The sequence below is a fragment of the Camelina sativa genome, chromosome 20, assembly GCF_000633955.1.
Source record: "Camelina sativa cultivar DH55 chromosome 20, Cs, whole genome shotgun sequence".
In the NCBI taxonomy this organism is placed as follows: Eukaryota; Viridiplantae; Streptophyta; class Magnoliopsida; order Brassicales; family Brassicaceae; genus Camelina; species Camelina sativa.
Window position 1 is genome coordinate 1,802,873 of NC_025704.1, and position 13,409 is coordinate 1,816,281.

The window sequence follows — 13,409 nt, forward strand, 5'->3', positions numbered from 1 at the left end:
TTTCTAAAAAATTGATTTCAAAAATTAATTAGTAACATTTTAATTTTAATCTATTAGATATGCAATCCGTTTATAAGATTAATACATACTCTATATATTTTTATAAAAAAACTTGATACTTTATACACGAGATACTTTATATCAGAAAATATCCAAAGTCGATTTAAAATTGTAGAAATATTATTCTTTTTTTTTTTAACACTTTTCTTTATTGATGAATAGAGTATTACAAGCATTGTATCAGCCAATTAGGCAACATATCAAATACTTTGATATGAACTGATTATAGTGTTTGCATGACATGAGAGCTTGTCTGCCGCTTATAGAAAAATTATTCTATAAAGCGTTTTTGTGTTTATCAGAAATTTCCACTTTTTTTAGTTTTTACTTTTACCAGCGGATTTGTGTGGGAAAAGGAATGTCCCTTCAACAAAAAACACTTCTTTTTTTTTAATCCTAAACGGTAAACACACTTACTTTTTTTTCAATAAGCGTAATCTACTTCATATTTCTTTCTTTGTGAAATGTAAATATTGGAATCCAAGTTAAAGAAAAAAAAAACTTAGATAAACTTATTTTCGAATCGAATTAGATTGGTTCTTACTTAACTCTCTAGTCAGAGAAGGAGCAACTGTTGATTCTTACTTTACACAGCTGTATTTTCCATTCGTTTATTCATAAAGTAGTATTCTCTTCTTTTCATCTTTCTATTAAAAAAAAACTAGTAGTACAGTCACGTGTTGGATTCTTTATACAATAGTTTAAATTTTTGAGTAACGAATATTTAGTGGTAAATCGTGCGGTCGACAGGTTAACGCAAGTGGGACTACACGTGAATCGTGACCGCACCACAAGAAATACTACTTCGTTTTTATTACACAACTTAACGCAAGTGGGGACAACACGTGACAGCACCAGTGCACCACAACTCCACAAGCAGTAGTACTTTTATTTTGGTCCACAAGTAATAATAGTATATATTATCTTAAACCATCCCACAGAAACCGAATACGGGTAAGTGGTCTTTGAACCATCAAATGTGGATATAGAATTGCGATGTTGTGTTGGTCCAAATATGAAATAATCAAAGTTTGAAATTAAATATGGACTACATTGTTTTATATTGAAAATTTCAAACGGTGCCACCAACTTATAAATCGCATAATTAGTTTAGTTCGGATTTATACAGTTTTCTGGTGTTTGTATCGTTGACTATTAGTTTACATAGTGTGTTATTTACTAATACGGTCTGGTCTTGTGTCGTGTGGCTTTTACGATATGGAAAAGAGTAAATGTCCTTTTGTATTTGACGCCGTTTGATTTATTTTACTTTTTGGTTTTGAAGAGTATAACGATAATTGTGTTGACGCCAAGAAAACTAAATTAGGTGAACGATACTAACAACAAATTTAAATGTCACTTAAACAAGTGAAATCATTAAAATAAAATAAGGAACAACAAAAGAGAAAGTTGTAACTTAAAAAGGCTCGGACGGAAGTGACCTGTTACAGTGTTACCCTGTCTTTATAGCTTTATACAAATATTCTTAAACCATACTAACCGATCCAAAGTAATCCGAACCGAAAAAACACGAGAACGCATTTACATGCTAGCCCTTGATTAAATTAAACTAACCTAATCGAGATAAAAGTCTACTTGATCGATTAACCAACATAAACATTGGTTAAGCTAAGCAGTAAATTACCTTACCAGTTGATGTATTTTAGAAATAAAATGGCACTATCATACTGTACTAGATTAAGATCCGTGTTAGAGCACGGATTGAAATTCATTTTATTTATATTATATTTTTTATATAAAATATAATTTATGTTATTGTTTTTAAAATTTATTTTTTGGATAAAACATTATGCAATAAGATCATATGCTAAATATGAAGGCTTGAAAAAAAACATCTATTTTGTAAGTTTTATATTGTTAATGATTCTAGATAAGTAACGTGCTTTAACACTGGTTAAATTTTATTTCGTGTTCTATCTTGGAACCCACAATTTAACTTGTAACCAATCAATCTATCAATTCGTAATCTATCTTTGGTTAACGTTGTGGTCTATCGATAAAATCTGTGGTACATAAATTTGTAATATTGTGTTTAAATATCTTTGGAAACAACGTGATCTAGGACTAAAATCTTCCAAAAATACAGTTTAGAATATCCATAATTTTATTTGTTACTATTATAATTATGTGTAACCATTAATATTAATATATAGATTAATCTATATATAACCTATTGTTACCATTTATTAAAAATATAAAATCCACAAAAACTATATTATGTACTTTCCTTTTATTAAAAAAGGGATTAAAAGCTTTTTGTATTAAAATTCTTTAGCTAGAACAATCGCTGATGTTAAAAGTATTTTTGCGAATAAAAAACTCCCTAAGAGTTTTATCATACTGTTATGGAACTACAATTGATAAATAAATTTTTATCAACTGCAAATTCGGTCTTCGACAATTTTTACAATTGAGGTTAGCAAAATGAATGTAGCAACTAATTCAAATTTGCGTAAAATATTATCTACGTACGTGGGGATTATATATATTGTTTGTATACATTCCCATCTAGTTTACATGATTGATTGAGAAACAATATTTTAATCTATAAGTTTATCTTGCTAATTAATAGTAGCATTTGCGTAGGGATAAGAAACCAATGGAAAAAAGAGAACAATTGTATAGCGAGGACGAGGATATTGGTGGTGAAACCTATTGACATGGTAAGACTCTTCGGTACATTTTGAGATGTCAGTTTTTCAATAGCTAATGCTTAAGGGCTTTGAATCACTCACTTATACATATCTTTATGTAAATTACGAATCATAAATCGTAGCTAATGCTTAAGGCCTTTGAGTCAGTCACTTAATTACGTCTGTAATACATATATAACCAAAACACTTAAGAAGCCTCCATGAAATATAGCTTCCTTGAATCTGGTGTAATTCGTCTCCCTTATCTTCCAAGATCTTGCTTTTATATAGTTCGAACAAATCATATCAGTTTTGGATATAATATAAGGTGGTCTACAATTGCATATGGTGGGACAGACGATGATGTTCCCAGCGGAGAGGTAGAGAGATGCCTTATATATGTGGAACCCCTGTCTTACGTGTACTAAGAGAAGGTGAGGAAGTGTTTTGAAGTTGAACCGGTTCAACTTTCAGCGACTTTATCTATCATCTCTACGAAGAGGTGCGCACTCAATTGTTTTTTTGGGTGAAAAAGTGCACTCAATCGTTTGTTACGAAATACTGTAGACGTATTCAACTTTAGATTTAAAAAAAAAAACTATTTTCAAATTCCACTCTGTATTTTCAATAAAGAAAATCTTCTAAAATCTTTTAAAGTAAATGTAAATGGTTTTTTGCAAAATTATTAATTTAATAAATATAAACTTCATAAAGTTATTAAAATGCATAATCAAATAATATCATTTATTATTTTTCTATAAATCACTTCAAATGTTTAATCAAATGCACTATCAAAAGTTTTTGAACTAGGATTCAAAGTTCAAACACCCAAATCTAGATTTAAAAACTTTAGATACTCTGGTTTTAAAACTCTTCTAGGAAAAAGTGAAATAACACGTATTACGCGTCTTTTTTTATTTTTGTTTTTCAAAAAGTAGTATTCGTTTTGAAAAAGAAAAAAAATAGTAATACTTTGGTGAACAGGTGTGAATAGCGTTGTCGACAGGTTAACGCAAGTGGGATGACACGTGCCCACACCACAAGAAATAGTAATTTTTTCTTAGCAGCAACTGGAACTTCATCAGACAGTGTTAACGCAAGTGGGACAAGTACAGTGCACGTGACTGCACCACAACTTCACGAGACGTCGAGACCACGAGTACGTGATAATACTTGCTTGACTTGTTATTTTCTTGTCAGCAGCTGAAGTTTAAAATTAAGAATTTTTAGAGTTTATTTGTATTAAATTAAGTACCAAAAACGATTTTTTTTTTTCTGAATAAAGCTAACAAATACCGCCAAACTAAGATAGAAAAACAAAATTTGTATTTTTCACATCTGAACGGATACTATCCTCGTAAATAATATATCGAATACTAAAATTGCTCAGTGTGTAGTGGAAAAGAGGTTTCTAGGCGAACCTTTCAGTCTAATGCGCAGAATTCTTCCACCGATAAATCCAACTATGTCCACATTTTTTTTCTTTAGAATACCAAGAACCATGTAAAAAGCAAAGAAGAGACTTTTGTGGAATTGGGATTGCAATTTCGCCAGCTGCTACTAATACCTCGAGAAGTAAGTTTTCTATTATTGACTTTCCTCCAAACGTCTTCTCCTTCACTTCTCCAATATATATTGTAAAGAGTCATAGGTATTTTCGAAGATTTTGTTTTTTTACTTTCCATATATAATACATCATCGATAGGAATAGATCTGTGCCAAAATCTTTACTCCTCCCATATATGAAATCAAAGTTACTAAAGGAACACTCTAAAAAGGGGTGAGATCGTCAATAGAGCTAGAGGCACTACAAAAGTATATGGTTTATAGTTATTCCTCTGCACTACATATTTATCTTTACCAAAATGACGACAATGTAAACATTAGTATGTTGCAAAACAATGAGTCATAGCAGTGCCGGCTTAAACATCAACTACATTCGGTACAATAGTCACTGAATATTCAATATTTTAGGAAAAAAATAAAAATTTTTATCTACTAAATATTCGACTTACTTACAAAATTTTGAGGAAAACTGGAAAATCAACGATTGGTTGTAGAAAAAAAAAAGGCAATAATATGTTTAAATTTAGGTTTAAGTATAGATAATTTTATTAGTTCAGTTCAGATTATATAAAAGTTAGGGTAAAAATAAAAGAAAAAATTGAATTTAGATTGAACATAGTGCAAATGCACTTTTTGCATTGGGTAAACGCCGGCACTGTGTCATAGTTACCTGAAATGCTTCAACTTTCACGTAGTTTTTAACTTCATGCTTGTGCTTTTAGTATAATTTCTAGTTGTTGTCAGGGTCCAAAACTATTTGCCACTCACTAGAGGTACCATTGTTGTTGGAGCTATCGTCGTTACTTAATTTTTTTAAATTTAAAAATGTTATTTTCTGCAAATCACATTTATTTGGGCAAAAATAATTGGTTTTTTAAAATCTACCAAAAAATCAATAGAAATAGTTAAGTAGTATTTTATTTATTAAATTATTAATTCCAGCGAATAAATCTATAAACCCAAGTCGTGTTTTTAGAGTTGAGTCATACGTCTTGTAATTTGGTGTCGTATTATGTCAAAATAGCTTCTTTTTTAGAGAGTCTATTTGATCCTAATCCTTATAGAATTTGAATTTGAGTAACTACCTCTTTATATGATAAAGTCGTTTTGAATATTTTTTCACGATTGAATTAAATATCCTATTGATGATATCATTTCATAACAAAACAAAGTTAGTTCCAAAGTGTTGATATTATGATCCGTATTAGTTCGATGTTTGTCGTTACCATCAGTGTTAATGTAATTTTAAATAATTATCTATTATTTTTAGATTTTATCATATTTATAATATAACTAAGTTAGATTCACGCGATGCCGCGGGATATTTTTTTATTTATTTTTAAATATATTTGATGTTAAAAATATAATTTTTTATTTTTTGAAATTAGATTAACTATGAAAATTATGGTTTTGAAAATGATAAGATATAGAAATGCAATGAAACAATAAAATAAAGACAAACCTACAATGATTTGTAATTCCGTAATATTTGTTATTATAAGCGTTTACATTTGAGTCGATAATTTTACAATTAACTAATGTATTCTATGTGTTTTGGGATGTTTTTTTCGTATAGCTTGTTGTGGGAGATATATTGGTCTAGTTTAATTTTGAGGTGTTTTTTTGTAGTTTTAAATTTAATTATCTACATATAGTTTTGATTAGTTGTAAACTCGTCAACACATGTTCAAAATAATCAATATTGCCTTTGAAAATTTGTGACCGTAATAAGCCTCTTTTCATTTTTTTTGTTGGTTTTATATGGACCTGTGTCCATTTAAACACATTTCTTAACATCCTTGATTTCTACTGAAAGCAAAACTATGTCACAGTCCGTCCACATTCTTAAATAAAACCTGTGCACCACAAGTGAGAGAGAAGATCTTCAACTGTATTTAGATAAGTACATGTTTAGTTGAAGTGTTGAACTAATCAAAGAAATAAAAAAATTAAATCCTCGCAGCTAGGGTCAGCATATTGATGAATAGAAGCACATGCTACTAACTTAAAGTAGAAGATCTTAAACTCACACGTATGTAGAGAAATCGGCAAGTTAATATCATAGTTACAAAACATTAGCTACGTACAATATTTTCTATTTTCTTCATTTATCTTATCGCTTATCAAAAATTGTTCTCTTAACAAGATGATTTTGAGAGGAATTGATCATAGCTGATACATATAGAATCCAAGAAGAAAAGTAAACATATGTATCATGATCCATACAATTGACATTTGTCAAGTGCTTTCCATCTCCTATCATAAAAGCAGTTCAATTGTAGAAGATGTGATTGACTCATGAAACAACCTGTAAGCGATAAAAGTGGAATTTGTCATTAAAAAATTTGCCTTATAGTGTCAGTAAATTGTCTTTCCTTCTGCCATGGCCCATGGGAGAGAGTAATCAGGTCCAATATCAATGCAATGAATCTGGAAAAATCCACGAGGTTGAAGAATGAAGAAGCAAGCAGAGTAACTAAAGAAGAAGCAATTCATCTGGAAATATAAGAGATGTAGAAATTTAACCTTGACAAGACATTAAAGAAGGATGCATCGCGAATCTTGCCTGGATAATTCTGCTATGGAAAAGGCATTGATACAAAATAGGAGTGTTAGAATATTGAGAAGAGAAAGAACAAAACAGAGTAAGAGACGTCGTCTCTTCGAGAAACAAAAAGTAAAATAGAAACTCTTTTATATATCTGAAACTTGTTACCTTATTACATCATCACACACGCTTATAGTTATATACATGTGTTATGGTCGTAACCGTACATCGTCGGATCTGATGAATAGATTCTGGTGGATCAAGAAGAAGAAATCCACCACAACCAAAATTATGTTCTCTACACATTACCTTATCATCTCTACATGTTCAAATGTTACACAGCTTTTTACCACACAAGATAACTCTCATACAGACTTTCAACTTTAATCATAAACATGTATGATAATAGTCCACCAAAATGATCAAGCTGTAACTCTACAAAGGAACTAAAACTTCACAAAGTTACAAAAAAACCAGATGAATTAAGTTCAAAATTTTAGATTGATCAATTACTCGATCTGAATCTGGAAAGAAAGGATGGAAGATTCACTTACCCAGAATCGGAGAGGAGAAATATACAGCACATAAATCTTCAATCCCAAAAATAAAAAGTAGAAATCAAATTAGCAAGAATATATATGCAAGTAATAGGAATCAGTAAAGTAAATCGTAGTGTAAGTTAAGGGCGATTTTTAACAAATACCTATGTCTTTGATTTGGAGAAGCTCTACGACAATCGACGTTGAGACGAGAATCTCGATGCGACACAGTTTTAGTAGCTCCGACGAGAATAGCTTTGAATCCGACGGTGGTGATGCTCCCAGCCATGGTATAAATAGCACAGTCGGTCGAAGGTTAAANAAAGTAAAATAGAAACTCTTTTATATATCTGAAACTTGTTACCTTATTACATCATCACACACGCTTATAGTTATATACATGTGTTATGGTCGTAACCGTACATCGTCGGATCTGATGAATAGATTCTGGTGGATCAAGAAGAAGAAATCCACCACAACCAAAATTATGTTCTCTACACATTACCTTATCATCTCTACATGTTCAAATGTTACACAGCTTTTTACCACACAAGATAACTCTCATACAGACTTTCAACTTTAATCATAAACATGTATGATAATAGTCCACCAAAATGATCAAGCTGTAACTCTGCAAAGGAACTAAAACTTCACAAAGTTACAAAAAAACCAGATGAATTAAGTTCAAAATTTTAGATTGATCAATTACTCGATCTGAATCTGGAAAGAAAGGATGGAAGATTCACTTACCCAGAATCGGAGAGGAGAAATATACAGCACATAAATCTTCAATCCCAAAAATAAAAAGTAGAAATCAAATTAGCAAGAATATATATGCAAGTAATAGGAATCAGTAAAGTAAATCGTAGTGTAAGTTAAGGGCGATTTTTAACAAATACCTATGTCTTTGATTTGGAGAAGCTCTACGACAATCGACGTTGAGACGAGAATCTCGATGCGACACAGTTTTAGTAGCTCCGACGAGAATAGCTTTGAATCCGACGGTGGTGATGCTCCCAGCCATGGTATAAATAGCACAGTCGGTCGAAGGTTAAAAGGCGCCGAAGAAGAAAATTGTATCACGGCGATGAAGAAAAGAAATCGAGCAATAGATTAAACGCTATCGTTTTCAATTTGCTTTGTCCACATAAGAAAAAAAAAGCTGACATGTATTAATTGTTTTAATTTGATAGGCTAGCCATTTTAATTGATGTGTCATTTTCTCCTTCAATACAAAATCTGATGTGTCAAGCAAGGAGAGCAACACATTGAAGTTTTATTGTATTGATTTATCTATTACTTATATTGTTAAAACTATGCCAAAGAACCCTATTAAATAAAGGGAAAAAGGAAGAGGCATATTCTTTTACTATTAATTTTTTCTGAGTAGTGGGCATTAAAAAGAGCATGATCATCAATAGTTATAGGATAATTTTTAACCAAAGCGGAATGCAAGTATAAAGTGAGAGAAAAAATAATATGCATATTGTCATTGCCAACCAAAAAGAGAAGCAAAGTCATCAAATGAACAACGTATTGTTTTTACTCTCGACTCTTTTTCAGGTTTAAGTTTTTGATTTGTATTGTAAGTTACTATTAAGAATGAAACTTTTTATAATGTTACAAAAATAAAAATCTTACTAAAGTAATTTAAATATATAATATTAGTTTCAAATATAAGATAATAAATTGTTTTTATAAACGGAGAACATCTAATTAGGCCTGGACAAATAAACGGAACCCGAGGAACCGATCCGAACTCGACCCGAAATATCTGAATCCGACCCGAACCAATTATGTCTAAATAACCAATATGTTTTCGTTTTCAAATAACCACGGGTATCGAGTATTACTCGAACCGAACCCGAGGAACTGAAGATACCTATTTATACCCAAGAACAATTATACACAATATCACACTATCACATATGATTTGATTTCATAAAACCGTTTGCCTTAATCGCCGTTTTCGAATTTTTGTGAATTATTTTGCGAGACATGGTATGCTCAGTTTCGTTTGTTTAAGATTTCATGGTATGCTCAGTTTCATTTGTTTAAGGTTTAGTTCATTGTTTCTTGTTGAATTTTTTATTTGTACAGTTATATTTCAGATTTTTCGGGTTTTGTAGGTACATTTCAGGTTTTTTCGGGTACTTTGGATATATTCGATCCATAACAGAATTTATTTTGGATACATTACAAGTTTTTAAAAGTCAATAACCAAATAACCCGAACACGACCCAAAATTAGATGAACATCTGTTCGGATCCTATATTAGTAAATCCAAAAAACCCGAATCCAAATTATTCGAACCTGAATCCGACCTGAACACCCAAATATCCAGGCCTACATCTAATATTAGAATATGATAAAAAAGGATTAGAGTATGATGATAGATTAAAAACAGAAGATAATTATAGTAGGAGCAAAGTTGTTAGCACCAGTTTACTAAACTAACATAATCATGTTTAGCATGTGCCCAACACAAACACTTGCACCTTTTCAGCCTCACGAACGGCCAAGTAGGTGAGTGAGAGAGAGACTCACTGCTATTTACCTTTTTACCCTTTTGTTTTATTCTCTCGTCGTAATATCTGAACCAACGATCGTCCGCCACGTAGATTCTCTCTAGTGCACCAAGTTGCAGCCTAGCAAATCCAAACCATTCACTTTGAATATATCCAAGATGCCATCCCGGTTCACGTAATTATCAGAGTAAAAGTTCGATTTTCATTTCGCATCATTAGATTCTTATCCACGCGCCTCTCATCTTCAACATAAACAACACGCGTGCTTAATCAACCGTTAGATCCTCCCTCGACGGTGGATTAAATTCATCTGAAAATTAAAGCGGTGCGTTTCACGCGATTCTCATCTTGAGCCGCCGCACGTGAGAGCGCACGTTAGCATTGACCACTGTCTTTCTTCTCTCTCTGGAGTTAGTTTGTTTTTAACACACGCCCTGATTCGATTTCTCTCACCCACCCAAAAAGCCACTCACTCTCTCCTCTCTCTCTCTCAAACGATGTCGTCGTCATCGACGTTTCGAGCTCCGGCGGGAGCCGCAACCGTCTTTTCGGCGGATCAGAAGATCAGACTCGGGAGGCTCGACGCTCTGAGATCTTCTCATTCCGTTTTCTTAGGAAGATATGGACGCCGCGGCGTTTCTTCTCCTCCATCCGCTTCTTCGCCTATCAAAGCCGTCTCCACGGTGAGATTCGATATCTCGTTTATAGTATTCATAAGGAATTTTCAAAATCGCCTTGGTTCTGTTCTTAAGATGGTTCTGATTACATTTTTTAGTGTTAATGATTTGTGGAATATGAGAGATTGATGTAGCTATAATAGTGAGAAAGATTCTGTGTTGTTCATGTTTGATTTACGTTTTTATTCAGCCTGCGAAGACTGAGACTGCGACCAAGAGGAGCAAAGTCGAAATTATCAAGGAGAAGAGTAATTTCATAAGGTATCCTTTAAACGAGGAGCTTTTAACAGAAGCTCCAAACGTCAACGAGTCAGCCGTGCAGCTCATCAAATTCCACGGTAGCTACCAACAGTACAACAGAGAAGAACGTGGTGGAAGATCTTACTCCTTCATGCTTCGTACCAAGAATCCATCTGGAAAGGTCCCTAACCAGCTCTACTTGACTATGGATGACTTAGCCGATGAGTTTGGTATTGGTACTCTTCGTTTGACAACCAGGCAGACGTTTCAGCTCCACGGTGTTCTGAAGCAGAATCTTAAGACAGTGATGAGCTCGATTATTAAAAACATGGGTAGCACTCTTGGTGCATGTGGTGATCTGAACAGAAATGTTCTTGCTCCCGCTGCGCCTTATGTGAAGAAAGACTATCTCTTTGCACAGGAGACAGCTGACAACATTGCTGCTCTTCTTTCTCCTCAATCAGGGTTCTATTATGATATGTGGGTTGATGGTGAGCAGTTCATGACTGCTGAGTCTCCTGAGGTTGTGAAGGCTCGTAATGATAACTCCCACGGAACTAACTTTGTCGACTCTCCTGAGCCAATCTATGGCACCCAGTTCTTGCCTAGGAAGTTTAAGGTCGCTGTAACTGTGCCTACGGATAACTCCGTCGACCTCCTTACCAATGACATTGGTGTTGTTGTCGTTTCAGATGAAAACGGGGAACCACAGGGTTTCAATATTTATGTAAGTTGTCATTCTTTAGACTACATGTGCTATTATTTATATCTAGTTTAATGCTTGTTAGTTGCCTTTTCTCGCAGTGTTCCTTTTCTGGATTATTTATTGGTTATAAACTGTTAATGATCATGTCTTATCTTGTAGGTTGGTGGGGGTATGGGAAGAACACACAGAATGGAGTCTACTTTTGCCCGCCTGGCAGAACCAATAGGTTATGTTCCAAAGGAGGATATCTTGTATGCTGTGAAAGCCATTGTAGTCACACAGCGAGAACACGGGAGAAGAGATGATCGTAAATACAGCAGAATGAAATATTTGATCAGCTCCTGGGGAATTGAGAAGTTCAGAGATGTAGTTGAGCAATATTATGGTAAAAAGTTTGAGCCTTCCCGTGATCTTCCAGAGTGGGAATTCAAGAGTTACTTGGGATGGCATGAACAGGTTTTTGTTACTAATATTTTATTGAAAATTATGTCACTCTCAGATTTTCTCTAGTGGCTTAAACAATAATGTCTTATTTTCAATCATGAACTTTGTAGGGAGATGGTGCTTGGTTTTGTGGGCTTCACGTAGACAGTGGTCGTGTTGGAGGTATTATGAAGAAGACACTGAGAGAAGTGATTGAAAAATACAAGATTGATGTCCGCATCACACCAAACCAAAATATTGTATTGTGTGATATAAAGACCGAATGGAAGCGTCCCATCACCACAGTGCTTGCACAGGCTGGCTTGTTGGTAAGCAGCATTATTTGATCATAATTTATGCTAATCTAATAGCGCTATTGTGACATAAGCTGAGTGAATTACTGCTTATTTGTGCAGCAACCTGAGTTTGTCGACCCATTAAACCAAACCGCAATGGCTTGTCCAGCTTTTCCTTTGTGCCCTCTTGCAATAACCGAGGCAGAGCGCGGGATTCCCAGCATTCTAAAGCGAGTGAGGGCAATGTTTGAGAAGGTAAGATCACAGTGTTCAGATAACTTACACTTACCTAATCTTGTGTCATCAACAGCCATTTGATCTTGATTTGCAAAACTCGTTCCGTGGTTCAGGTTGGTCTGGAGTACGACGAGTCTGTTGTGATAAGAGTAACCGGTTGTCCTAACGGTTGTGCAAGACCGTACATGGCTGAGCTCGGTCTAGTTGGGGATGGTCCCAACAGCTATCAGGTAATGGTTTGAACATTAGCGAGACAGTGTAGTAATCTAGCAGAGTCATATTCTGAGTTGTTGTGGGTTCCGCAGGTTTGGCTTGGAGGAACACCGAACCAGATGGCAATAGCTAGAAGCTTCATGGATAAGGTCAAGGTTCACGACTTAGAGAAAGTCTTCGAGCCATTGTTCTACCACTGGAAACACGAAAGGCAAACCAAAGAATCATTCGGAGAATACACAACTCGCATGGTAAGGATCACATAAAACTTTTCATAACTCTTGAGACTTGAAACTTTATATTATTATTCGAGTACGAAGAATAAACAAATGGCTTTGTTTTTTGTATGATAAAATTGCAGGGATTTGAGAAACTGAAGGAGCTAATAGATACATATAAAGGAGTTTCTCAATAAGAAGAGCACAGAGATCACCTTTGGTTTTATAAATTTATGTGATGCCTCTGTCTGAACTGTTGTTACTCTTCGGTAACCTCTGATGGAGAGAACTTGTTTTTAGTTTGATTTTGTACCTTCTTCTTTTTTTTGTGGATTGCTTGGTCTTTTTGATCGGGATAAATAAGGTATTACTGTATTATTAATAAGCCTTCTTTTGGCTCTGGATATCATTTGATTTCTCCACTTGCTCTTTTTCTTTTTTTGTTTGGTCTCTGTTTATTTTTGTTAAATATCTTATTCTGAAAACCTTTTTAAAACTTAATAA

The 13,409-nt window shown here is 33.7% G+C and overlaps 1 protein-coding gene and 1 long non-coding RNA gene across 2 annotated transcripts; both read left to right on the top strand.

Moving 5' to 3' along the window:
* LOC104768653 lies at window positions 7,609-8,648 on the top strand. Its single transcript, XR_002036923.1, has 2 exons — window positions 7,609-7,682; window positions 8,418-8,648. It is a non-coding gene; the product is annotated as an uncharacterized LOC104768653 (long non-coding RNA).
* Window positions 10,327-13,336, top strand: LOC104734469 (assimilatory sulfite reductase (ferredoxin), chloroplastic). The gene is made up of 8 exons (XM_010492673.2): window positions 10,327-10,578; window positions 10,763-11,539; window positions 11,678-11,974; window positions 12,073-12,270; window positions 12,358-12,492; window positions 12,588-12,704; window positions 12,780-12,938; window positions 13,049-13,336. Exons 1-8 carry the CDS (start codon window positions 10,393-10,395, stop codon window positions 13,100-13,102), a joined length of 1,923 nt encoding a protein of 640 aa, XP_010490975.1. The 5' UTR covers window positions 10,327-10,392; the 3' UTR covers window positions 13,103-13,336.

What these genes read in the sequence shown, in the direction of transcription:
- LOC104734469 (XM_010492673.2), top strand. Translation starts at nt 10,393, where the DNA reads ATGTCGTCGTCATCGACGTTTCGAGCTCCGGCGGGAGCCGCAACCGTC. An exon ending in CTATCAAAGCCGTCTCCACG is followed by an intron (nt 10,579 to 10,762) that starts GTGAGATTCGAT and finishes GTTTTTATTCAG; the next exon opens with CCTGCGAAGACTGAGACTGC. An exon ending in CACAGGGTTTCAATATTTAT is followed by an intron (nt 11,540 to 11,677) that starts GTAAGTTGTCAT and finishes CTTATCTTGTAG; the next exon opens with GTTGGTGGGGGTATGGGAAG.